Raw genomic sequence first — 24782 nt, forward strand, 5'->3', positions numbered from 1 at the left:
AAAAACTTGTAGAGAATGTTTTCTAATAGCTGACAAGCTAAAAGCACTTTGAGACATTAGTCTACTTTCATGGAAAGCACTTTCTATCTTCAATACTACACCATATCATTAGTTCCACTCCAGTGTGTCCTGCATTGCACGCACAGGTCTGCGTGAACATAAGCAGATTTTGCTCCGCAATTCAACTCAAAATTCAGTAATAAACTTTCCTTCACGGTGGAATTTTCATAGGAGTTATCTTAATGTCATGTCTTTGACGTTCTACATATTATGTTATTTACAACTTTACCTAAGAATTTAACAGCTGTTTCAAATATTGCAGCAACTTCAAAGTATTCTGAACTTTACTTTGCTGTGAATCAGATGAAAACGCAAATACCGCAATGGGTTTAATAGCTAATTCAACTGGCATTTTTATGCCAGTAAGTTGCAGTGACTTGGAGGGTTTCCAGACACGCTCACCCCAGCCAGTATTGATAGAACATGTTGCAAATACCTGGGTGTTGGCTTTTTAAAATAAGCAGATGGAGAAATGTGGCCATGGAGTAACTGTCTGGGTATTTCAGTGTGCCGGTGTCATGCAGAATAGCTCCCCCCTTAAAATATCAAGTTACTCCATGCGAGGAGCATCTTGAAGATTCTTATTTATCAAGGGAAGCTGTGATGCTGTTTGAGTGGCTTCAGGGCCATGGTTTAGTGTTGGGAGAAGTTTCACCAGTTTAACTCAAAACAAAGAAGGCTCGCTGATAATATTGCAACCTAATTGTTTTTTTCTTCCTAATACCTTTTTTCGAACCAGTAAGTTACAGCAGTTTGAAATTTAAAGGCTTTTTGGGAGTCTTTGGCCTTCAAGATTCACTTTGCCCAGCAATGGGTGTATGTGTGTGGTTTCCTGCCCAAGAATTCTTCCAAATCTGAGCGTGTCCTCAGTGCAAGTTTATTTTTGAGCAAAATGTGAAACTCCAACGGTGCCACTTGCTTTGAATTTCACATTTGCTGTTTCACCCAGACATGCAATTCATATGTAGTTGGAATATGGTGTTATATAGCGTGGAGTGCCTTGTTTCTAGCAGACGTGTATTTGTTCATTTTAACTATTAGAAGAGTGATAATATAAGTCAGTTTTATGAAATAGCCATTATTCATTCGGAGAACACCCATTCTGGGAATGCAGAGTGGACTGCGCTGTAACTAAATCAGGTCAGGCTCTGCTCATAGTTGTAAAACTGGATAGCGTGGATGTTTTAAGCAGCGGAACTGATTCTATTCTGCCAACACTTTGGGCTATCCCTGCTTATTTTGAACAAATTGAGCAGAGTTCTAGTATTTCAGTAACTACTAGACATTTATACTGGGGCCACTGGGATCTGCCTGTGTGACAAAGAAAGCACTGTCAGAGCTCTTGGCAGCCAAAGCACTTAGGGAGAAAATTCAAACTGTAATGAAGAGCAAGGGCCGCAGGGATGGGGAAAAGCTCCCTCTCCCTCGGGCAGGTGACTTTGTCGGGACAGCACATAAACTCCGCTCCCATTCCTGTTTCTGCTCCTCCCCAGCTCGGTCTGACTGTATAGATTTAGCAACAGAAGAGGAAGAAACCAAGGGGTAGCAATGGAGCAAAGCAGCCAACCTTGTAGCCCGGTCTTAGTGCTGAAAGCAATCTTGAAGCCTGACAAGGGAATTCTTCCTGCTTTACCTTCCTCTAGCACAGTTTGGTCATTCAAGTCTTGATACAACTTAAATTATCCCCTACAGCTGCCTCTTCCTTGAAGCACCTGCTGATGTAGTATAACTGATAGCCATACTTGTAAAGTGTTGAACAAAATCTCTTATTTATGAGTGCCATTCAATACCAACCTTCTTGCATTAAATATGTCTGGACATATTCTTTTATTCCGTGTGGTCTGACTTTTTTTTGTATTGCTTAAGCAGCCCGTCTACTCTAAGACTGAGATCTTTGCATGCAAGATTAAAAGGATGAGGAAACAGCTCAAACTGGCCTTGGCAACAGCGTGAACTTGAGCTTACCTAAAGCTTGGTCCAATTTACCAGTTGTTGATACAAACCCTGTGCTAATTGAGGTGTTTTTAGAAGCTCGATCAAGGAACAGCCCCTGCGCCCAGCTGGTTCGGCAGGCTGGCCAAGGAGCTTGTGCGGCTCAGCCTGTGCCGCTGCTATAAATAGTTCTTGGTTTGGAGCTTTTCATCAGTAAAGAAACTCGCATACTTGTTTGCAAGTCCGAACTAGAATGTTGCACTTGAAAAAGCAGGGTGAGCAACGCCAGCAGCAATATAAAAGGCAGGCTGGTCTTCATAGTGACTTATTCTCCCCATTCCTCAAAACTATATTTATTTGCATTCTCAGCTCTTTAATCCAGCTCTGGCTACAGATCCAGGTTCTCCACGAGGTGAGTGTGCAATGTGCATCTTGAAATCGTTACTCTTGCCACAACAGATTTACACAAGTGTCCCCAAATTCAAATGGCACGTAGTCCAGAGACAGCTCAAACAAAGGGCAAAACCCAGGGAATTCTCCGGTTCCTTTGCAGATCACCGCAAAGTCACAAGCCCCGATGTGGTATTGCTACAATGCTGCATGTTGGCGTGACTTTAACCTGGCTAGCAATGGTACAATCGGGAGCCACACTAAGACAACGTGAGTGACCCTACGTAAACTGTCACTGCTGCGCTTGTCTTATGATGGTGAAAAACAACAAGTGGTAAGGAATGAATATACTCTTTAAAGAAATAGGTGCTGCTTTGCCACTTGTCAAGCTGGCAGCTGCTGCCCTCCTGTGGCAGAACATAAAGCTTCACCCAAAGATTTGTCTATTTTTGTCCTGCCACACCAAGTCTTTAAGCAATAGTAAAACCAGTACTATATTGGTAATGACCTGTTGTCTGTATAGGCTTCACCTTAGACCATCGTGCTTTTTGCCATGGACTGTTGCGTTTTGCTCACAGGGTGGCAACGTGAGGAACTTGATGTGGTTTAATACTTGGCATCTGAAACTTGTTTTTATCTACGCACCATGGAAACCCTGCTTTGAGTTTTGAAAAGCTTCCTGAAAACAAGCAAGACCCAGAGCCTGCCTTGCACTAGTGCTGAGAATCATAGTACCCTGGCACTAAACACTAATACGGCGCACAGTTATTTAAGAATGGTTTCAATTTCAGGGACTGAAATCACGACTTCATTTTAACAGTGTGGATGATCTCAGCTGGCTCTTCAATCCTACAGAAGCAGCCCAGTGAAACTTATACTCAGTTACAAATGATAACTATGATTTATTTAAAAACTGTCTTCCACTTTTGCCAAGACAACTCTTTTTTTTACAAACAGCACAACACCTGTTTCAGTTTCCATACACCATCAGAGGCCCGTAACAGGGAACTTTTGGTTGTTCAAGGGGTACTTTTGGAGAAATTTGTCAGTTTGTATCATCATTTACCTTTTCCTTGTCATATATGGTTCTACATCAGGAAAGCTTGCTCTGTAAACACCTGTACGACATGGAAACTTAAAAAAGCAGCAAACAAGGCTTAAAAAGAGTATGAGAAAAGTACAGAGCCTGGGAAAGCTTCATCTGCCTAAAAATTAATTGTGGGCTTTACATAATTTGCATCAACTAAAACCCTATGTTTATGCAGGATTAAGCCCACTGGAAGTGGTGTAAGTTTTAGTGTTGCTATCATGCTAAAGAACCAGGAGTAGCATTCATGTCAACAGCATTTTTCTGTTTCATTAGTCAGGACTTGCTTATTCTGCCTAGGAAATATCAGGACGGACCAGGCCACATCTAGAGCAGTGGCAATGCATGCAGAGCAATGATTTGGGGTTTTTTTCAGTTAAATATGTTAAAGGGAAACAGTTTAGTTTGAAAAGTATGTGGCATATTACAAAAACACCTCTAAGGATCCTGGGGAGTCTGTTTTGAGGATGACAGGAATGCCTGGTCCTGTCCAGCTCCAGCACACAAAGTCACTCATCACAAGTGCATAACGAGTCTCGTTTATCACTAAGCAGACTTTGTTTATAGAAGCAAGCAAATGCAAACTGAAGTCCTTAGTCCAGTTTTTCCCTTATATAAACTTTTGTTCACAAGTTTTATCTTTGAGTAAGCTGTCTTCAGCACAGAGGAGATGAAACATGGTGTCAAACGGCCCAGCAAATGCTAATTTCTCTTGGCTTTCAGCGTGTTACAGCGACAGCTCCTCGCAGCCAAGCTCAGCCAACATTGAGCACCACGGATACCGGTATTTCAGGATGTGTTAGGTGGAATCACAGAGGTGTTTAATTACAGGGCTACACTGGGATCCTTATCGTACAGAACATAAGGCTCCTCACACCAAGCACTGGGAGCTGATACCCACAGATGGAGCAGAAGGGCACAAGCAGCGCTCACCACAGGATCCACACTAGGAGATACTAAAGACCAACCCTTCTAGTCTTTAAATGCATCTTCCCATTCAGTTGGAAGAACTGATCTACACAGTGAAGAACTTTCCTCAAGGGTGAGGTTCTCACATCCAACTGGCAACTGGTGGGTGTTTTTAACCTCCCCCTAGAAATGTTTCCATCAATTCCATTAATTCTATGGATGGTTTTGAGAACTGAGGGAGGAAATGGAGTATTTTTTCTTTTTTTGTTTTTTTTAATTATACATAATTCCCTATCTCTCCAAGTCTCCCCTGTGCCTGAAGTCAATTTTTTTCTGGGTAAAATACTGAAGTCTTATCACAGATGAAGCCAACTCCTGAGGAGAGGGTAAAGCTTGGTTTGTAACTAATTTATGCCTAACTCAAAATTACTACAGGAACCGTCTTGGTCACAAGTTTCAAGGCAGACAACAAACCATACCCGCTCCAGTTCACACACACCTTTGACTTCAGCAGAAAAAGTAATGCCAGGAAGGAATTTGGACCGTGAGTTTATAAAACTACTCGTTTACACAGTTGACTCCAGAAGCTTCACCAGTTGGTATGGGGATAGTGTGATGTAACACCTGGTGATCCCATCCCACCGTAGTGAGCAAAGCATCGTCCGAAGGAGACCACGATAAACCCTGGACAAAGTCTCGATGAGAACGGTTTCTGAAACTGGAAAATAATTAACAGTTCATTAGCCACAAAGCACTGTCACTATGGGCTTGTGCAGCTCCTAACTGTTAGTCTGTTAGTATGATGCTCCCCTATTTAAGGAGCGTTTTCATCTTCCGCTCAGCACCATGGATAAATAATTAACTTAATGAGAAGTCAACAAGACAAAGAGCCACAATAATGAATACGTTGTGTACTTACACCTCTGAGAGGTCTGAGTCAAGAACGGCTACTGAACAGTCTTCACTGATCGTGGCCAGTAAGGGTGAGCTAGAAGACAGAGATGAGACCATGGTTAGAACAATCAAATACCAGAAAACTTGGGGATAAACTTGTGAAAAGCACATTTTTTAACGAACCTGACCTAGGTACAGTGAATTAAGAGGCATCAAATCTTACAAAAGTGTTTGCATCATCATTTAGCACATTGCCAACACAGGGAAAATATCCTATTAGTCTCAAAAAGCAAGTAATCCTTCTTCAAGCAGAGGTGGCTGTAATCAGAAAAATCCCCCCAATGAGTGGGTCAAGAACCCTGAACACAGCAAAAGCGTTCTGGACATTCACACGCTTCATGTCAAAAGTGAGATATTGGTTTACCCTATTCTTTATTAGTCCTCTTAATAAAAAGACCAAAACTAGTACTCTCACAGTTTTTACTCTAAAAACAAATAAAGCTTTCAAGTGTATGTAGTCACACGTTCCATGTCGGTATATCAGACTGTACCTATGTGCAGAAAACGCAAACCCCGTGATCCTTCGGTTATGCACAGTGGAGCTGAGGGCAGATTCAGGGTTCTTTGTGTCTACTAGTGCAACTGTTCCACTTTCATTGCCTTCAAGAGAGGAAGAGAGAACGAGGTTATTAGCAAAATTGTCATGTGAAAATGAAGACCTTGATTTGTCTGGTCAAAGTCAAGTAATTAGATCACTTCTTACCCAAAGCAAAGATGTCGCTTTTCTGTGGATGCCACATGACTGAGGTAGGGAGGTAATTACAGGCACTGCAAACTGCAAGTAAATAAATTGGGATTGATGTAAAAAGAGTCAGTACAAAGATATTTCTACACCATCTCAGTTAGCACTGCTACTGTACTAAAAGAAATACTTAAAAGCTTGTTGTACTTCTGTGATACTGTTTGACTTCCTTAGGTTTTAAACAAGCATTTCTGCCCCAAAGGGCAGATCGCTAGATCTGAAGTTATGCATAGTAAAGTCAGGCATAAAATAATTGATTTCTTCCAACAAAAACTCATACAAAAGCAGTAACTGCAAGCAAAAACGTACCAATTCGAGTAGCTGGTTTTGGGCATCTGGTGTCCCAGAGTAAAATTCTACTGTCCTATAAATCCAAAGTGAACGAGAAATTTTTTACAATTTCATTGTGGTGGGGGGGATTCACTGCAGAACTGCTACCAACCCACATTCAAACCCACACCACCTCTTCCTCTGTGTTAACCTACAGAAATCAGCTTTGTAAGCTGCCTGGCAACTTTATCAGACTGGAATATTTAAGTAACACAGGTACGCAACTTGTAAAACCATAGGTGGTTTCTCAGTAAGTACATTTAACTGTAAATAACTAAAGTTAAATTGGGTAGATCTAAACAGAGAATGAGCTTTACCTCAGCACAGGACAGGAACACTGTGTCCTTACCAGGACAGGAAGCCACAGACGTCACCACATCGGAGTGAGCTACCAAAAGCACAAAAGGACAAAGAGCCTCAAAGATCGTATCCAACTTTTCTGCATATTTCCACGGACCTCTGAAGGCACAGCAGTATAATAAAGAATAATTTATGCTCAGATACAGCGTTAACAGCTCAGCAACAGGCAACTGCTTCCCACCAAACTGATGAGCTGCCAAATCCAACCAGAGCCACTGCAGGCAAGTCACTGTGACCTGCCAAAGCCTGAGGAAGCCTCTCCAGACAAGAGGTCAGTTCCAAAGGGGAGAGGATCAAACAAAGCACGGCCTCTGCTCTGGCTGGAGATGGCAAAGCCACATCTCCAGGGGTTGGCACCTCCTGTGAGCGGTTGCTCAAAACACATATGGATTGGGAGATCACACGATCACATGCAGGTGGACTAAAGATGCCAGTACAGAAGAAAGCAAGGCAAACTAAGCCATATAGCATTCATGTTAAGGGGAGAAATGAAGAGGCAAATAAATTAGGCCATGCCAGAAACCCCACAGACTGGCAAACATTAGATCAGAGCCCCAGGTGTGGTTTGGCACACGTGAGCTCACCAGGGATGCTGCAGGACCAAGCGCGGTACTCACCTCTGTAGGAGTGCAGCACCATCTGCTGCGGCAGGTCCCAGACCTTCACGCTGCGGACAAGAACCAGCACTCAGCACCCAGCGCCGGCCCCGGCGCGGGGCAGCCAGGCTGGGGACACTCACCAGAAGTCCCTGCCACCACTGACAGCCTGGGTGCTGCCCGCCAGGACGGCCACCGCCATCACGATGTCATCGTGCTCGTATTTACAGAACTTGTTGACGATGAGGGTCTCGTTCTCCTCCAGCTCCCACAGCTCCACGGCACCTGGAGGGAAGTGAGGGGGGCACCCATCTCAGCTTGGGGGGCACCCAGCTTGGAGAGGGGACCCAGGGAGGGATCCCTGTCACTTACTGGAGTCAGAGGCCACCAGTCAGGGCACCCATTGTTGGAGAGGGGACCCAGGAGGGGGATTCCTGTCACTTACCAGAGTTGGACGCCACCAGGATGCCCTTCGTGGGGGCACCCATGTCAGAAAGGGGACCCGGGCGGGGGGATCCCTGTCACTTATTGGAGTTGGGGGGCACCCATTATTGGAGAGGGGACATTGGGGGAAACCCTATCACTTACTGGAGTCAGAGGCCACCAGGATGCCCTTCGGGGGGCACTCATGTCAGAAAAGGGACCGGGGTGGGGAACTCTATCACTTACTGGAGTCAGATGCCACCAGGATGCCCCTGGGGGGGCACCCACCTTGGAGAGAGGACCTGGGAGGGATCCCTGTCACTTATTGGAGTTGGGGGGCAGCCACTGTTGGAGAGAGGGCCCGGGGGGGGGATCCCTGTCACCTACCGGAATCGGAAGCCATGAGGATGCCGTTGTGGGGGCAACCATGTCAGAGAGGGGACCGGGGGAAATCCCTGTCACTTTCTGGAACCAGGAGCCACCAAAATGCCCCTGGAGGGGGCCCTATCTCGGAGAGAGGCCCCGAGAGGGGGGATCCCCGTCACTTACCGGAGTCGGAGGCCACCAGGATGCCCCTGTCCGCCACCCAGCGCAGGTCGGCGACCCCCGCCTCGGTCTGCACGCCGGCGGTGCAGAATCCCTCGCTGGGGGCACGGCGGGGGTCGGCGAACACCCAAAGCGAACCGGTCCAGCAGCGCCCGTTCAGCCCCGAGGCGCCCAGCAGCAGGGCCCCGTCTGCGGGAAAGGAGCCGAACAGACAAACCCGGTGAGTGCCCGAGAGACCGGGCAGCCAGACCCCCCCCCACCTCGCTCCCGTGTCCCCCCCCCCCGCCCCGCGACCTGCGCGATAGTGCGCGCCCTCCAGGTGCCGCTCCATGCAGGCGGGCGCGTTGGGCGGGATGTTCCACTCGGGCCCGGCAACATTCGCGTCCTGCTCCCCGCCCGGCGGGGGTGCGGGGCCCGGCGGGGGCTGCTCGGGCGGCGGCTCCTCCATGGCGGCGGGAGCGGGAGCGAACCGGCGTGTGTCCCCCAACGTGCTCCCGCCGCCGCCACCTCTCGCGAGAGCTCCCGCCCCGCCCCTCTCGCGAGAGTTTCTCTGCCGCCATCTTGGTGCGGGGGCAGCCCGGCGGTCACCGGGACGAAGGGCAGCCGGTGGGTCGCGCTGTTACCGGCCCTGTCCTGTTCGATATGTTATCCCGCCTCGTTCTCCGCGCTGGTGAGTTGGGGGGAGCGTTGTCTCCGTGGGGGGTGTCCTGGCCGAGCTCTGCACTGACGCGCTCTCTGCTCCTCTCCCCTCAGCCCCGGCCGCGCTGAGGAACTTGGCGCCTCCGGCCACCGTGGGGTGAGTACCGGGAGGGCCTCAGGGACACATCTTCCCTTGTGTGTGAATAACGTTAATTACGCGGCTTTGTTTTTACCTTTCTGGGGGTTCTGGGGGACAGCACAGTGCCCTTGTGGCCAGGAAGCCAATGGGACCTGGGGTGGGTTAGAAGGGGGTGGTCAGTAGGTCAGAGAGGTTCTCCTGCCCCTCTGCTCTGCCCTGGGGAGACCACACCTGGAATCTTGTGTCCAGTTGTGGCCCCTCAGTTCCAGCAGGACAGGGAACTGCTGCAGAGAGTCCAGCGCAGCCACTAAGATGCTGAAGGGAGTGGAGCATCTCCCGTGTGAGGAAAGGCTGAGGGAGCTGGGGCTCTGGAGCTGGACAAGAGGACACTGAGGGGGGACTCATTCCTGGGGATCAATATGGAAAGGGGCAGTGTCAGGAGGATGGAGCCAGGCTCTTCTCGGTGACAACCAGTGACAGGACAAGGGGCAATGGGTGCAAACTGGAACACAGGAGGTTCCACTTGAATATGAGAAGCAACTTGTTTGGGGTGAGGGTGTCAGAGCCTGGCCCAGGCTGCCCAGGGGGTTGTGGAGTCTCCTTCTCTGCAGACATTCCAACCTGCCTGGACACCTTCCTGTGTAACCTCACCCGGGTGTTCCTGCTCCATGGGGGGATTGCACTGGATGAGCTTTTGAGGTCCTTTCCAGTCCCCAACATTCTGTGATACTGTGGGCTTAGAAAACAGTTATAGTCGGAAGTAACCTCTGGAGGTACCTTTGTCCCACCCACTTCCCCACAGTAGGCGTGTCGATGAGTATGTCTATTTCAAAGTGTGTTCCAGTCTCTCTAAGGGTTATTTTTTTTTAAATAGAAGATTAATTGAAGCTTTCTCGTTATTTCTAGTGTATTGCATGTCACACGACCGCTGCACACGACTCAGCAGCGTTCAGCTCCTTTGCCACCTCTGCCTGAGAAGGGAGGAGAAGTTCGGCATGGTTTGATCCCTGAGGAGTTTTTCCAGTTTCTCTATCCTAAAACAGGAGTTACAGGTTAATATATACTTCTGTTAAAAAAAAAAGTTTGTTTAGTTATGCTGATTTATTTCTCCCCCCCACTCTCTGGCTCCTGAAAAGGTAAAATATTAGGGAAAATTATTTTTGTAAATGCAGAAGGAGATGCCAGTGCAGCACTTCCTGGCTCTAAAGCTGGGCACATGTGGTTTAAAAAAAAATGCCAGAAGAACATCGTGATCTTGATCTTACATCAAGATATGTCTGCTTGCCGACCCTCAAAACCTTTAATCAGAGCTTTTTGCTCGTTTCCAAATGAGCAGGTCGAATGCAAGGTGCCAGTTTATTTCCCTTTTGCTGAGCACTCTCATGGTCCCTTCCCCTTGTTAGCATTTGATTTCTGCTTTTACTTGTTGTGGAAGAGAACGCGCTCTTGTGAGCCTTAAACCTTTTAGATGTTTGACTTGAGCCTCTTGATGCTTTGTACAAATATTGCTGCTTTGTTTTTTCTTCAGGGCCTTACATGTTGGGAACTGGACTCCTGCTGTATCTTCTCTCTAAGGAAATCTATGTAATTAACCATGAGACGGTTGCAGCTGCTTGCATATTAACAGTCATCATTTATGGCGTAAAAAAGTACGGGGCTGACGTAGCAGCTTTTGCTGACAAACTTAACGAGGTAAAAAAACCCCAACAAACATAATCTAACTTTGTAGTAGTTAATAACTGTTTTAAGTGATTTGCTTAAATATTTAATAGAGTTCCGTCTCATAAAAATCTGAGTGTGCCATCTTGGAATGTTGCTTAAATAACCTATGTTTAGGTCTTATGTTGGTATTGTTACATAAATCTTCAAGAGTAAAACATCCAGCATGAATGTATTCGTTTTTTTTTTAAAGTACAATTGATTCTGAACAATAATTCTTCTGTTTTGCCATCATTTAACCTTGGCCATGGCACCATCCACATTATGCAGACATTTCTGAAATCTTGATGCAGAATTTCACAAGTTCATTACAAGTCGCTTGTTCTGCTTGCATTTTACTTTTGTGCTGAATCACATTTTTTGTTTCTTCTTTCAGGAGAAAATGGCTCAAGCTTTAGCTGTGAAAAATGAGGCTATTAAAGGTCTTGAGACTGCCATCGAGGAGGAGAAGAAGGAGCAGTGGAGGGTCGAAGGCCGCAAGTACCTCTTCGACGCTAAGCGGGTACGCAGCTCTGGCTCTACTGCTTGCTTCTGCAGTCCCCACTACACATTCTGGGTGCCTCTTAGATTGTGAACTAGTAACAAACCATTTACCTGCTATGTGTTGCAGACAGGGCCAGTCCCACCGCTTCATCCAGTGAATTTACTCTTTTGCTGCTGTTTTGTATTCTTGCCAAACGCTAACCTTTGGGTTTCATCTTCTGCGTCTAGAACAATATTGCTATGTTACTGGAAACAAATTATCGGGAGAGATTGCTGACGGTGTACAATGAAGTGAAGAAAAGGCTGGACTATCAGGTGGCCATGCAGAATTTAAAGCGTCAGAAAGAACAAGACCACATGATTCAGTGGGTGGAGAAAAATGTCGTTCAGAGCATCACACCTCAACAGGTACTTGGGGTTTTTTAATCTGCTTTACAATTTAGTCTGTACAAACAGGTGCTGTCCAGTGATTCTGGTTTAAACCAGGAGATGCTGGATGACTTTGGGTGACTTCCAAACGAAGCTGCAATGTGTTCCTACTTCTGAGTAAAAGCTAACGAGCCCAGTTACTGGGTACCAGGTGTTTGGGTTGCTGGTGATTTGAGACAGAATTGTGTGTAGTGTTTGTTCTTGCAGCACAGAGCTGAGCTTGTGACAACAGGTCAGGGAATTCACTTGTAAAATACTCTGTATGAGACCATGGCAGGTTCAGACCTGCAGCTGGGCTCTAGGTGGCCTTTCTTTGAAGGAATGAAGCTAAGAACAAAAAGGAAATCATGTTGCTCGCACCGCATGCAGGTGCTTTAATGCAGGTCATTCTTTGGATTTGAATCTCTGACTTCATGAGCCATAATTATATCCGTAACTCATTTTGTGGGTCTAAAAAAAGAGTATCTGAAATGCATTAGAATGTGTATATTACTTGTTTAAATGCCTTTCATGAGTCTTCCATCTGAAAGTCATCTTCCTTTCTTTTGCAGCAGAAGGACAGTATTGCAAAGTGCATTTTGGACCTGAAGGCATTGTCGAAGAGCACACAGGCAGCGGTGTGACCGTGTCTCATTCTACCAATGTGTCTCTTTACCTGCTGTTGGAAACTGTATGAGTCTAAAGTGTCATTAAACAGACAAACAAACTGACTGCTCTGCTGTCTTTCACTAGCAACAGTAATTTCCTGTTTGTGTTCAAAGTGGCTGGAATGGTCACATAAACGGCTACAGTTGATTTATAGTGGGGGATTATTTGCAGCTATGTATGTGCGATTCAGTTTGGTTCCTTGTTTGGTCATGGACGAGTCCAGAGATTAGATACAGAACTTCACAGGGAAAATTTCTGGTGCCAATACAATGATCAGGTTTTGGTTTAGAATTCTGTGTGATAATGACCTACAGATACCTACTGTAGTTGGGAACATGTGAAATCACAATGAGAGCTGATCCAGTACTTGGAGGTATGTGGAAGGAATATCCATGTTTTAAAAATGAATGGGTTAAAAAAAAAGACTTCCATAACAAAGCTTCAAATAGTGAGAGAAGCATTTTGCTGCTCTGTGGAAAAGAGGGTGTAGCTGGCAGGAAATGTTACCAAGAGCTACTGAAGAACTTGACCTCAACTGAACTCGCCAGTATGAAATTTAAGAGGGTGAAATGGATAAGTTAATTCTAGAGGGTGGTTTTTTTCGCTGGATTTTCATAGGGGGATAAAAAGCATTGCTTGCTGCTTTGTTTTCTTTTTTGCATAAAAAGGAAAATAGTTTTATATGTGTTATGATAATACACGGTATAAGCCTATTCATTCTTATATCAAACTTTTTCCCTAAAGGATTTTGCTGTATCTCAAAATGTCCCAGCTGAGCAGAGCACCTCCCTGTGTGTCATCTCATCCTTTCCGTGTTGGGAAGCGATTTATTTAGTAAATAAGTAAGCAGACTGGGGTGTGCTTACATGCTGCATTTATATGGATTGGTACTATAGTAGAGAAATACTTACTTTTCAATTAAGTTAAATAGCACAGTTTTCTACAGTTTTCAATACAACAGTTCATCAAATAGAATATTCTTTAGAGGGAAGAATGTTAATGCAACTGCAGCTGACATTTAAAAAAAATCACCAGTCTGAGAATGCAGGTGTCTTTCATAGTTTCCTGTTTTGTTTTGTTTTTTTTTTAATAAAAGTGAAGTTGCCCAACTTCCACATTTGTGTAACTGAACACATGAAAGACACTTGAGCTTTAACTGCTTGGACAGACTTTTCACAAAGCAGGTGGTTAAACTGCTGGCACTCGAGTTCTCTACCAGCAGGCGGGTGGCAGCTCTATGGTGCGAGGTAAGACGGAGCCGTATCGCTTATTTTACAACTTATTTTACTGCTATTATTGCAAATAATGCACTTTTGACTTTGTGTGGGAAACTGGGAGGTCAAAATTGAGGGACTTATGCAATGTGGGCACACAGGACATGCAGCAGCAGAGAACAGGACGTTCATGTTGCCAGCAACGCTTTCATGTCATTCAAACTCACAAACGGTGTAGTGAGAAATACCAGGGGTAGGAATTTTGTAGCAGAGCGATATTTCTCTGTCTTTTAAGATTTCACCCTCAAATTTGAGAAGTTATCGTATAATGGAAGGAAGTGTGAATTGAGAAAGAAAAACTTAGAGGGGCGAAAATGTTCTTAAAGTTCAGTTCTAGCTGCTGCAAAAATAAAACCGTGGGTGCTTTTATAGATATGAAATATACTCCAACCTTTTGAAAGAAGGCAACATGTCTGTCAAAGTGTAGTGAACGTGCCCATGTGTGCATACGAACCTGGCATTGGGAGGTGAGTTTTGTGCTGAGGAACTGCCCAATTTGCTGCTGTGGTTTTGTGCAGTTGATAAAGATTTCTGGAACTGATAAAAACTGAATAAATTCTGTGAGTTAGAAAGGGACGATAAGTTTGTCTTCCTTTAGCGTGTGTGTACAGATATCTATATAAATATAACCTTTTTCTTCTTCTAGCTTCTCTTGCTGTTCATTAGTATTTGGAGAGGATGGGAGGTTATGCTTCGAAAAGTACTGCAGGTATTTTCTTCAAGGAATTTTCCAGGATGTCGTATTCTTGGTGAAGCTGATGTTGTCCTGACAAAGCGCTGCTGTGGGGGTCGCTCAGCGGGAGGTGTATTATTAATAATGTTATTTATTATTAATATGTGCGTGGGGCAGAGCTGTGTGACTGCTGAGGGTGCTGTGGGACGGGAATAACCCGTGTGGTGTTTCCCCTTTCAGCCTTTTGATAGAGAAATGTTGTACTTACAGTCATACTTGAACATGTGCCTCTTTGTAGTTCTTGTTGCTTCTAATATAACTGGGGAAATTAATACAGTTTTAAACCAGTTTTTGATTTATTTTTTTCCTATTCACTTCCATTTAAACCAGCACCCATTTCCACTACTGTCGCTGTACAGACCACTGTACGTACCATGGTATCTACTGCTGTGGCTGACATGAAACCTCCGGAAGTCAAATGCTGGATTGATAAGTAAATGTTCCTCCTTTATTTCTTAACTTCAGACACAGAGTTTCCTGAAACTGCAGATGCCTCTAGCCAAGGAGTTACATGTAACACGTCTTGTGCCTTGGAGTTTTGGAAGGTTGCTAGAATTTCCTCATCTGTGCACTAGATATTTAATTCATAGTGATGCTTAATGCAGACACACACCTTTTAATCTCCTGAGGCTTGGAATAAATTATGTGTTTCATTTCATATAGTTTGGTGAATTTGAGCACTACTGGTTCTTCAACACCTCTGTTAAACTGGGTATTCTGATGCTACTTTCTGTGTATCGACAGCCATGAAATCTTCTACATGTCGCTCGCCTTTATTTCTGGCATCCTGTCGGCTGTTCTGGCTTTCGCCATCATCCACCTCTGCAGAAAAAGTAAGTGGCACAGTAGAGGGAGTCACAGCAGCACCGTGATCCAGACCTGGCCGCAGAGAAGCGTTTCACACCGCCCTGCACGCCTTAGCGTGGATGCTGCTCAGTTTCTGTGCTCTTTGGGCTGCATCTGACAGCACTGAGGTTTCAAACTGACTTCTGTAGAAGTTACTTTGCAAGAGTTTTGAATTGTATCTCCCTTGAATACTTAACACATTGCATGTCATACCTGGCAGTAACTGCTCGTGAGTCATTCCAGGGGCTGTTTTCACAGAAGAATTAACTTCAGCACTGATAAGTTTTGGGGTTTGTTAGTTGTGTTTGTTTTGGTTGGTTTGGTTTTTTGTCCATCCTAACACTGGCCGCACAGTTCTCACTAAATTCATCAGTTGCTTTCATCCTAGCTGCTTCCACAGCAGGGCATGGACTTGGGCTTGATGATCCTTGTGGGTCCCTTCCAGCTCAGGACTTTCTACGGGCTGCCCACTTGGCAGTGGAGGCCTGAGACAGGTTTTACAACCAATGTCTAAGCTGTGCACACTCTGATGCCACTTTGTCACCCCGTTCTTGCACCCCTGGTGCTTGGCTGGCTCCAAACGCAGAGCAAGCAGCTGAAACTGGTATCCCTCTCCTTCCCAGAGTGCAGGAGACCCCACCAAAGCTTACAAGAGGAACTTCCCACCCAGACAGTGACTGAGGAATCTGAGAAGAACACCCAGGTAAAGGTCACAACTATCATTCCTAACACTTTACACAGAGTCTTCAGGTCAATAGAATGGTAAATATTAATTTGGAAGCAGGGGAGAAGAGAGCTTTGCTCTTGCAAGACTCAAGCATTAGCTGACAGTTCTAAGCAAAAGAGCTTTATTTTGTGCGCCAAAGGTTCAACCTGTGTTTGTAGTTGCAGGGAGTTACCTGGACACTAGAAGGACAAATATTCCTCCTCTGTTATCCCAGGGCTCAAATGCCACCCTCCCCACGTATTTCAAGGGTTCTGGGGCTAAATTAAACCACTAATTAGGCAGGTTAGGGAAAAATCTTTTCGAAGGACAAACATTTCTGCAGTTCTCCTTACTGATATTGGTTCTTTGGAAGCCCCCAATGCCGACTTGACCCAGGCTGCTGAGCTAGACTAACAACTGCTCTGCTCCCGCACAGCATTTACTGATTTCCCACATGCAGGGGCAGACTGTGACGGCTTATGGTGTGTAGCATTGAGCACAAATTAAAACCAGGAAATCTGTGCTGAAATGCAGCGTTTGCAAACTCTCTAATGTTTGCGACTTCTTTCACATTCCCAGAATGAGGTCACCTACACCACTTTGGTCTTCCAGCGGAGTCGGACGCCGGTGGCTGTGTGACGATGAAGCTTCTAGGGAGATGAAAATCCTTGTGCTTTCTGCACATTAAATGCTACCAGAATATTATGTCAACTATCAGCCTGTAGTGCTCTGGGAAACGCCAGTGCTGCGTATGTAACATCAGCTCATTTTATAGTTACAAGGGGAAAGTAATGTCTCCTATTCCAACTGCTTGCCAACAGTTGTGGACAAATTCCTTTTTATACCTTATTTCTTCATCTGGAGAAATCTCAGTGAGTTCTTGCTGCAAATGTGTAAAGTTTCCATTTGTGCATTTGCTATTGCTTTGAACTACCAAAGAAAATTGAAAAATGGAAATATTACTCTGTGTCTATTCATGTCCATGCCCTTATGTTTCCTTTTTTTTTAATGATTTTCAAGTGCTCTGATTAGTTATTTTCTGCGTATTGAAGTCATGATAATGAAAACTCTGTATGCAAGTGTCTGCTTCCTGATTGGGTCACATAAAAAATGCACGATCACAGTGTGACAGTTCTGGAAGTGTTCACTCATGTCTTATTCCTCATAGTGTTCTAAATATGTTGTAAAAAGTGAAAAAATCATCTGCTCTTCATAAAGTGGGGAGTAAGATACAACTTAGTAGCCACGGATAAGCTTCTCTGCCTATTCCTGTACCCAGGGGTGGGAGGTTGGCTGTCCGAGGAAGGACAGTGATGTCCATCTGTCGTACAACGCGTCTCCTGCGAGGCTGAATAGGAGCCAAGTTTCCTGCCTCCTCGTTTCTGGTCTCCAGAAGCGTCAGATTCTGGCAGGTATTTCTCTTTTCTGAAAACGCAGGTGGTTCCATGCACACTGTTGTGAACACCCCTCTAGAGGAATCTCTTGGTGCAGCTGAAGGCAGCAAGTCTGACACCAGGAAGGCTTCCTGAGGCTGCATGTGCCGTCTGATGGCAGCACCAAGCCACAGTTGGGCAGAGAATTTGAGCTCAGTTTAGCCCTGGCGTTAATGCCGAGCGGTGGCTCCACCTCTGCTGGGCTGCCCTGCCTTCCTGGCTGCAGGAGCTGCTGGGAGTCCAGGGAACCACTGAAAAGCAGGTGCAGAACAATAGTTCTGTTCTGCAATCTGACCTGAGATGTGTTGTGGGTGAGGCTGCTGACTGTTTTACAGCAGCAGGAGTAGAACTTGTTTTCATTTTGCTCGACCTTCTCTCAGTCGTGGCAGTTTCTTCAAGAGCTATTTGAGAAAATATCACATTACTCCTCAAAATGCGCAGCTGCTGAGAGGTTCGTGGGGGATGATTGTCATCGGTTCACAATTATTTTTTGGTTTAAAATTAATAACAATGTCAGTCTGCTGCCTGACAGCAACTGAGAAATAAGAAGGTCTGCTTGCACAAATGTTACCTCTCCCTGCCACCAAGAATACTGCTTTCCTGTGTCAGGTACTGTTGGATCCTGTGTCAGAAGTACAAGAAAAGGCAGCCGCACGGCTTTTAATGGCAGCCATCAGCCAGCTCTTTGTTTTATAGGCAGATAAAGGCACTTGGGACAACTGTGCTAGCTAATCCCATTTTCACTATCTCAGCAGGTTTCCGCTAGAGGTGCTTGTGCTTGTGAGCTCCATAAAGACAAACTTTGACAGCGGGAATTTGCAAGGCAAAGTGCCTGCGTATGGGAAAGTGCAGTGCAAGTTGTCCGGCTCCAGGAGGGTGGGTGGAAGCGACTCGTGGGTTAAACGGTGCTTTGAAGGATGCACGGACAGCAGTGGCCTGTGATATTCCCTGGCATTTTGGAACCGATCGGTCGCAAAGTTCAAAGGATGGATTATTAGAGCTACAGTGATGATGTTGATGTGACTGTTGGGCTGCGTTTCCCTCAGCCAGCAACGAGTCAGATCTTGCAAGAGCCTGCTAAATCCTTCAGTGTCCCTGGATGATGTTTGTCTCCATGTGCTCTGCTGGTACGTGCCTTCATCCATCTTCATATCGAGTCGATGCATCGTTTGATCTGTTTGATCTCTGTCTATACTATTTCCAGAGTAGCTGCTGGAAGTGAGAACCAGGAACCTGGAGCTGCGGGAAGGATGTTGTGGAGCTGTGGGAAGGATGTCATGGAGCTGTGGGAAGGATGTCCTAGACCTGCAGGAAGAATTTCCAGCCAGCACCACCATGGGCAGAGGCAGCTGATGAACCTTCTCTCCCAGCAGAACAGCTGCTGCTCTGGGTCTCTGATGGGGAGAGGCTGGTCCTGCTGCACATCTCACTTCATCGCATCCTGCTTCAGGTGAGCTGATGCCCAGGTGCCCTCTCAGGGGGCTGAGCAGGGTCGATCTCCTTTGCAGTTGTGTTGCAGAACATCCTTCCCTGCTCTCAGTCTTCTCCGTTTCTGTTCTTTCTCTATACATTAACGCCTTGTTCTCTCAGAGTTTGTCAGGAGTTTGGTGCAGCACTGCTCCCTCTTTTCTTAATTTTTCAAAAATACATAGGCAAAAAGTTTGCTGTGCATCATTCCGAGGAAGAATTTTCTGCTCTTTAGGTGGGAACCTCTTTTTCTGCTGAAAGCAATCAGGTCTATCTAGTGATGAGAGATAATGTAGCAAAATTCTGATGCACTTATGCAATTGCTTCCTCTGCTGGCCTTTGGAGTTAAACTGAGTAACAGGGCAGAGCTTTGGCCCGTGGGAAGGGTTACATCAGATAATAAATGGAGATGTCTGATCTCAGCTAAAGGAGCCGCTGCTAACACTTTCTGACATAAATAACAGAATGATGCATTCCCTTTTCTGCTTGTTGTAGACCACTTTTATTATTTAAAGCTGGCGGAAAAGAAGAGTCTGGCCTTTAATGACCTATTTACAGCTTGACTCGTGTCCCCTAAAAACAGGCTGTGCAAATTGTGGTGTAATATTTACTGTAATGTTCTAGTCAGGACACCAACTAAAACATGGAGATTTCATGCAGGCTGCTTTTGTTTTTATTGTCATGGGAGAAGAGCAGGCTGTATTAATATAAAATCAATTTAGTATTTATTATTATTCATGAAAATGTGACAAAGCTGATTGCAGCATGAGGTGACCAGACTCAAATTTAGTCTAAACGACACAACCCCAAACAAAACTGGACAAAATTTCTAAGTATGTCTTTTATATTTTGAAACTATTTAAAACAAAGACATCTATAGACACGTATTTACATAAACCTTTGGAGTCGTCTGCAGATCTGTAACAGGTTGCTACAAAAAGTGCAACTGTTCTTTGGGTTTACAGGGGGGACTTGCAGCAAATTACATTTAAATCAAGTGTTAGAAAAACAGTTTATGATTGTAGGGAGAATCAAGCATGGGAATAGGCTGTGCAGGAAGAATCCCCTAAATTGATGGGGTTTTAGTAACAAATCAGGAATATGCATCCTTGATGGTTATGGTTGGTTCTGTCCTTGGAGGAGCCTTGTGTGAGCAAAGGGCCTATAACTGGGCAAAAAGGGAAATCAGAATTACAGCAAAAAGACTTGTTGGTCTTGAGTTAAAACTAGAAATGAACGGGCGCTGGTTTTTAGCAGCTGCATACAAGCTGGGGAACTAGGAGCAAAAATCTGCCTTGATAATCGTGCTTTGGGTCGCTGGTCAAAACACTGAAGCCAATAAATAACGACTGGAGGGTCCTATGAAGTGCAAACGCTTTGCCTGGAAGATCTGGGCTTGACACAGCAACCGCCAAGCAGAGTTCTCCGGGGTATGATAGTGCAGAAGGTCATAAATGATTCTCTTGGGCTTAATGTCAAATGTGCATCAGATTAAGTAAAAGGAGGTTGCCCTTATCAGAAAACAGTTTGTGTAAGAGCAGTAGATAAGACAGAAAACACATTTTTCACATGAGTTTCTTAACAAAGCAAAGCGGTTTATCAATGGTTTGATATATACTGGCAGGTCAACACAATTGCTCTTTAATGGTGACTGGGTTTGTTTGCTCTGTAAGAACTGGATCTGTTTTTTTGCACAGGATGTAGGTCCTTAAAATTAAAAGGTATGTGTTTTTAAACTTCTTTATCTTGCAAGCATAGACAATGGGGTTCATGACAGAATTGACATGGGATAACAGGATTGCCAAGTACATCAAATAGCTGGGGATCTGACACTTGGGATAAAAATAAGAAATGCAGTTCAGAATGCAGAGAGGCAACCAGGACATTGCAAAGAGGAAGAGAACAAGAGCCAGAGATTTGGCCGTCTTGAACTCCTGTCCATAAAAACCTCCTGCCCCTCTCACATTGGCTGTACCTTGACTTAGCTTTGTCCGGATGATGTAAAAGATTTGGATGTACAGAGCACACATGATGACCAGAGGGACAAGGGTCCACATGAAGAAGCCGAAATACACCATGTAATCCATCCTCATCACAGAGGTGAATCGACACCTCAGAAAATCGGAGCTTCTTGGTTCCGTGTTGTTCCATCCAAACATGGGGATTAATCCCACCAGCAGGGACACAGACCAGCACAAACCCAGTGCCCACCAAACTCTTCTCTCCGTTGTGATTATTTTATATCTGTTGAGGAAGAAAACCCAGGTTGTGTTAAACAGAGGTGTTGAAATAGTTAAGGATGGTTTCCAGAACTTGCATGTTCAAATACTACAGGTTCATTGTCACAAAATGGAGCATTAAATTCTTTTTGGGGGGAACCAAATTTTATTTTGAGACAAACCTGAACTCTTCATTTGTAACAGTTACTTTGTAGCACCTATGAGATAAACTGTACTTAACTTCCTCTCTCTATAATTGTATGTTTCCAGCTATTTCATTTCTTGTTTTGTTGTGATCTCAGTGCTCCTCTTGCCTGGAAATTGCTTTTCTACTATTAGCAGTCCCATCTTATTTGTCAGCTTGGGTGTAACTTACTCTTTACATTTAGTTTATGCTGTTTGTGGGATGAAACTGTTCTTCCATTCCTTAATTTTATAGGTTCTTTCCCCATAAAATATATGACTTCTTTCACGCTTGAGGTGACGCTTTGCATTTCGACCTTTCGTATTTTGCCATTCAAATATAAAAAGCGAATGAGTACTGAAGTTAGCCCTTAAGTCTGTTACTTTTGTATCTTCAGCAGCTGCTAAAAGGAATTTTATTTAAGAGACTAGCCCTCAGAAACCCAAAGAAACTCATAGTACCCCTGGCGCCCTGCACAATTAGCAAGACATCTGCAGCATTCAGCTGCTTGACCACAGACTCATCCTGTGGACAGATTGTGATCAGCAATGGCAACGTTCTGCTCAAGAAAGCTCGTCTGGGCTGGCTGGGCTTTCAGAGAAAATATTTATTAGAAAAGAGCCAAATTAATAGGGAAAGAGGAGGTGAGACCCATGGGGAAGCTGGCAGGAGCAGGGGGGACCCGTGGTGGTCCAGCGCTCACCTGGTCGGCAGCTTCACTCGCAGGTACCTGTCGATGGCGATGGCCAGGAGGGAGAGGATGGACGCGGTGGTGAAAACAACCATCAGGCAGCACATGAAGAGGCAGGCGTGGAAGTGGACGTGGATGCCCAGGCTCACCACGATGGCCAGAGGGATGACGAGGATCCCCACCGCGATATCGGCCAGCGCCAGGGAAACGATGAAGTACAGAGTCGTGTTCTGAAAGGTCAAGTTCAGCTTCACCACCCAGATGACCAGGATGTTACCCAAAGTGGCGAACAAAGCGATCAGGCACTCGGTACTGATATAAATCGCATCCAGGCTATCCAGGCTGCTCAGCTCCAGGCTCTCATTTGGCATGGTGAGATGCTAAAGATACTCCCACTCTGGCTTGAGCTGCAGAAAGGACCATGGGCATCGATGACCTCCTGTTGGATTTGTCCTCAGTGTCTGGTGCTCAGTCGTTCCAGTGACTGTCCAGTGTACAAACCTCTTCCAGTATTTCACATCCTCAGCACTCGGGCAGCAAATCCACTGTTACCTTTCCATGGAGCTGCAAATACGTTAACATCCAGGAAACGTTCCCCGCTCTGGACACACCTGAAGCTCACAGCATCCCTTCAGCGGCCTGGGATCACAAAAATACTTTTGAAATCTATTTTGAAGGAGAAAAATAAAAAAAGCAAAAGCTTCCACAAGCCTTGTTACCAGCAACTTCTACAGAAATACTTTAGCTGCTTCCTCTTCCAACTCACAATTTCGCAAGTCGGAGAACTGTAAAGCAGAGTTGACACTTATCAATCTAGATAATCACTCTGCAGTCACTATAGGAAATGAGGCAGTTCAGGGGGTGTTACAGGGGTGTTTTGTTATATTCCAACCCTAGATTTAATTCAGGGTACACCATTTCAGGTAAGGCCCTGATGTGGCTGAAAAATGCTCTTTTCTTGGACCTTTCTCAGTCTGACAAGAACGCTCAGACTTCAGGTAATGTTTTCAGCAAAAGCCCTCATTCCCACTAGAAATCAACAAAGTCGTGTTCAGAAAGCGGGATACTTTCCTGTGCTTTATAGAAAACTGAGAAAGCAAGGAAAGGTGTGAGAAGTGGGAAATAGTGGAGAGGGGATGCGACGGCCGTGATCCACCTGTGCAGGTGAGCCCGGTGCCTCGTTCCTTGATGTACGTGGGTCAGCAGTGAAGGAGCTGCTCATATTTTAGATGAAATCGAGAAGAGATGCCAACACGTGAGCTCGTGTCAGCCTGCGAGTCGCAGGGTAATCTGGCTCTTGGATAAATACAAATGCTCCAGGAATGAGCAAATTGCAAGTGGACAATTGGGTGGATGGTGTCTTATTAGTGTAACAAAGTCTTAAGCAAATATGGGTAATACTCCCGGGCACTGAGTCTTCCGCCTCTTCCACCCAAGTTTCTGATAAAAATGAGGATGGGGAAGTGAAATCAGCCCTGGGAGGAGACATAGCCAGAAATAAATGAGACTTCATTATTTCTTCTGTCAAAAGAGTTGGACAAATTCCACTTCCTTGAAATCAATGTAAGTGCTTCTTGTTCCCTGACTGGAGGGCATTTTGGTAGAATTACCGCCGGGAAAAGGCTGAGCTGTCTGCAGACAGTCCCGGTCTGCAAGTGAACTTGGCTGTGCTGCTTTTCTAACACAATCTGACACAGGATATCTGTGGGTGCAGCAGATAAACCCCAGGAGAGGCACGTGCAAGGTCACAGCTGGGACGTAGGCTCGGCTTTTGTAAGCCGCATGAGTTACTTCCCCATGAATTACCTGGGACAGAGCAGCTTCGAGCAGACATGGGAAATGTCTGTGTCCCCCTGGCTGCCGGCCACGCTTGGGAAGGAGTGTTCTGGGTTTCCATGCGTCACCCTCGGTGCCAGTTTCCATCCTCTGTCACCTCCTCCCACGGCTGCAGCCGGACGCGTCTCGCAGAGGCAGCTACACAAGGCTGAGTTCTGGGGGCTTTAATAGGGCTGTTGTCTATGCCTTCAAAATACAGAAGTTCAAGGAAACACGCGCTTTCATTCTGAGGACCTGCATCCTTCTCCAGAAGTCAGTCGGCTATTTCTAATGCAGCTGGGAGTGACCTGTGTCCTGCCGTCAGTCTGTCCAGGCAGGGGACAGCAACTGAAACAGCGCAGGAGCAACACGAAGTGGGGTGAAAATGGCACAGACATGCTTCTCAGATCATGTGTTCTGGAGCAACAACTGTGTGTATATCTGTGTTCAGCTAATTAAGCTCTGGCTAGCGCAGGGCTGAGTCCCTCTTCCTAGCTAACACCCCAAAGAAACTCCTTTGCATTTCCAAGGCAAAAGGTGAGAGATGTTTGGAACACAACAGTAGCTCAATGGGGAGAGATGAGCATTGGTGATGTTCATGTGTGTTTTGCTCTGTTAACAGTCTTGCCACACTCCGGGAGGGCTCTCAGTGATTCCTGTGGGTCCAGGGCCCAGCTGCTGCCCTGACAAGACGTGGGCTCTTCCTCACCATCCCAGGGGACACGTTGCCCAAGTCCCAGCGCCTCTTTTGGGCTGCAACAAGTAGTTCTGTAGCTGCAGGGTGAGCTGGGGCGGGAGCCACTCCTGCAAAAGTTCAGACCGACTGTGAGATACAGCAAAAGGCTCTATTTAAGGCAACTGTTTCTCAAATTATTGGAGCTACAAAGCAATGCTCTGGCATGTGTCCACAGAACAAATGTCTCCCCAAACGCCTTTAAGGTACTATAGGATGTAACAAGAAGCCGGGCCCTGGCTGCCAGGTTTCTGGTTGCACAGAGAACAGCAAAGCAAAATGCAATCAAGAGGAC

General features: G+C 45.6%; 3 protein-coding genes across 4 annotated transcripts; 1 reads left to right on the forward strand and 2 right to left on the reverse strand.

The window, feature by feature from the left end:
* Positions 1 to 4911: 4911 nt before the first annotated feature.
* Positions 4912 to 8886, reverse strand: WDR77 (WD repeat domain 77). 2 transcript variants are annotated; one of them, XM_080358328.1, is made up of 10 exons: positions 8624 to 8886; positions 8333 to 8518; positions 7504 to 7645; positions 7382 to 7431; positions 6722 to 6792; positions 6384 to 6438; positions 6036 to 6107; positions 5824 to 5932; positions 5298 to 5366; positions 4912 to 5096 (listed from the first exon to the last, which is right to left on the reverse strand). In XM_080358328.1, the coding sequence occupies exons 1-10, from the start codon at positions 8775 to 8777 to the stop codon at positions 4937 to 4939; spliced, it is 1068 nt and encodes a 355-aa protein (XP_080214454.1). In that variant the 5' UTR covers positions 8778 to 8886; the 3' UTR covers positions 4912 to 4936. The 2 variants fall into 2 exon arrangements, with proteins under 2 accessions (XP_080214454.1, XP_080214455.1); XM_080358329.1 differs by lacking the exon at positions 6036 to 6107.
* A 2-nt stretch (positions 8887 to 8888) lies between these two features.
* ATP5PB (ATP synthase peripheral stalk-membrane subunit b) lies at positions 8889 to 12440 on the forward strand. Its single transcript, XM_080358336.1, has 7 exons — positions 8889 to 8999; positions 9083 to 9125; positions 10014 to 10159; positions 10636 to 10799; positions 11203 to 11328; positions 11538 to 11717; positions 12290 to 12440. Exons 1-7 carry the CDS (start codon positions 8972 to 8974, stop codon positions 12359 to 12361), a joined length of 759 nt encoding a protein of 252 aa, XP_080214462.1. The 5' UTR covers positions 8889 to 8971; the 3' UTR covers positions 12362 to 12440.
* Positions 12441 to 20470: 8030 nt separating this feature from the next.
* Positions 20471 to 22325, reverse strand: ADORA3 (adenosine A3 receptor; the record flags this gene model as incomplete). Its single annotated transcript, XM_080358219.1, has 2 exons — positions 21952 to 22325; positions 20471 to 21089 (listed from the first exon to the last, which is right to left on the reverse strand). Exons 1-2 carry the CDS (start codon positions 22308 to 22310, stop codon positions 20471 to 20473), a joined length of 978 nt encoding a protein of 325 aa, XP_080214345.1. The 5' UTR covers positions 22311 to 22325.
* Positions 22326 to 24782: the final 2457 nt, after the last annotated feature.

Source organism: Nesoenas mayeri (assembly GCF_963082525.1).
Source record: "Nesoenas mayeri genome assembly, chromosome: 23".
Taxonomy (NCBI): Eukaryota; Metazoa; Chordata; class Aves; order Columbiformes; family Columbidae; genus Nesoenas; species Nesoenas mayeri.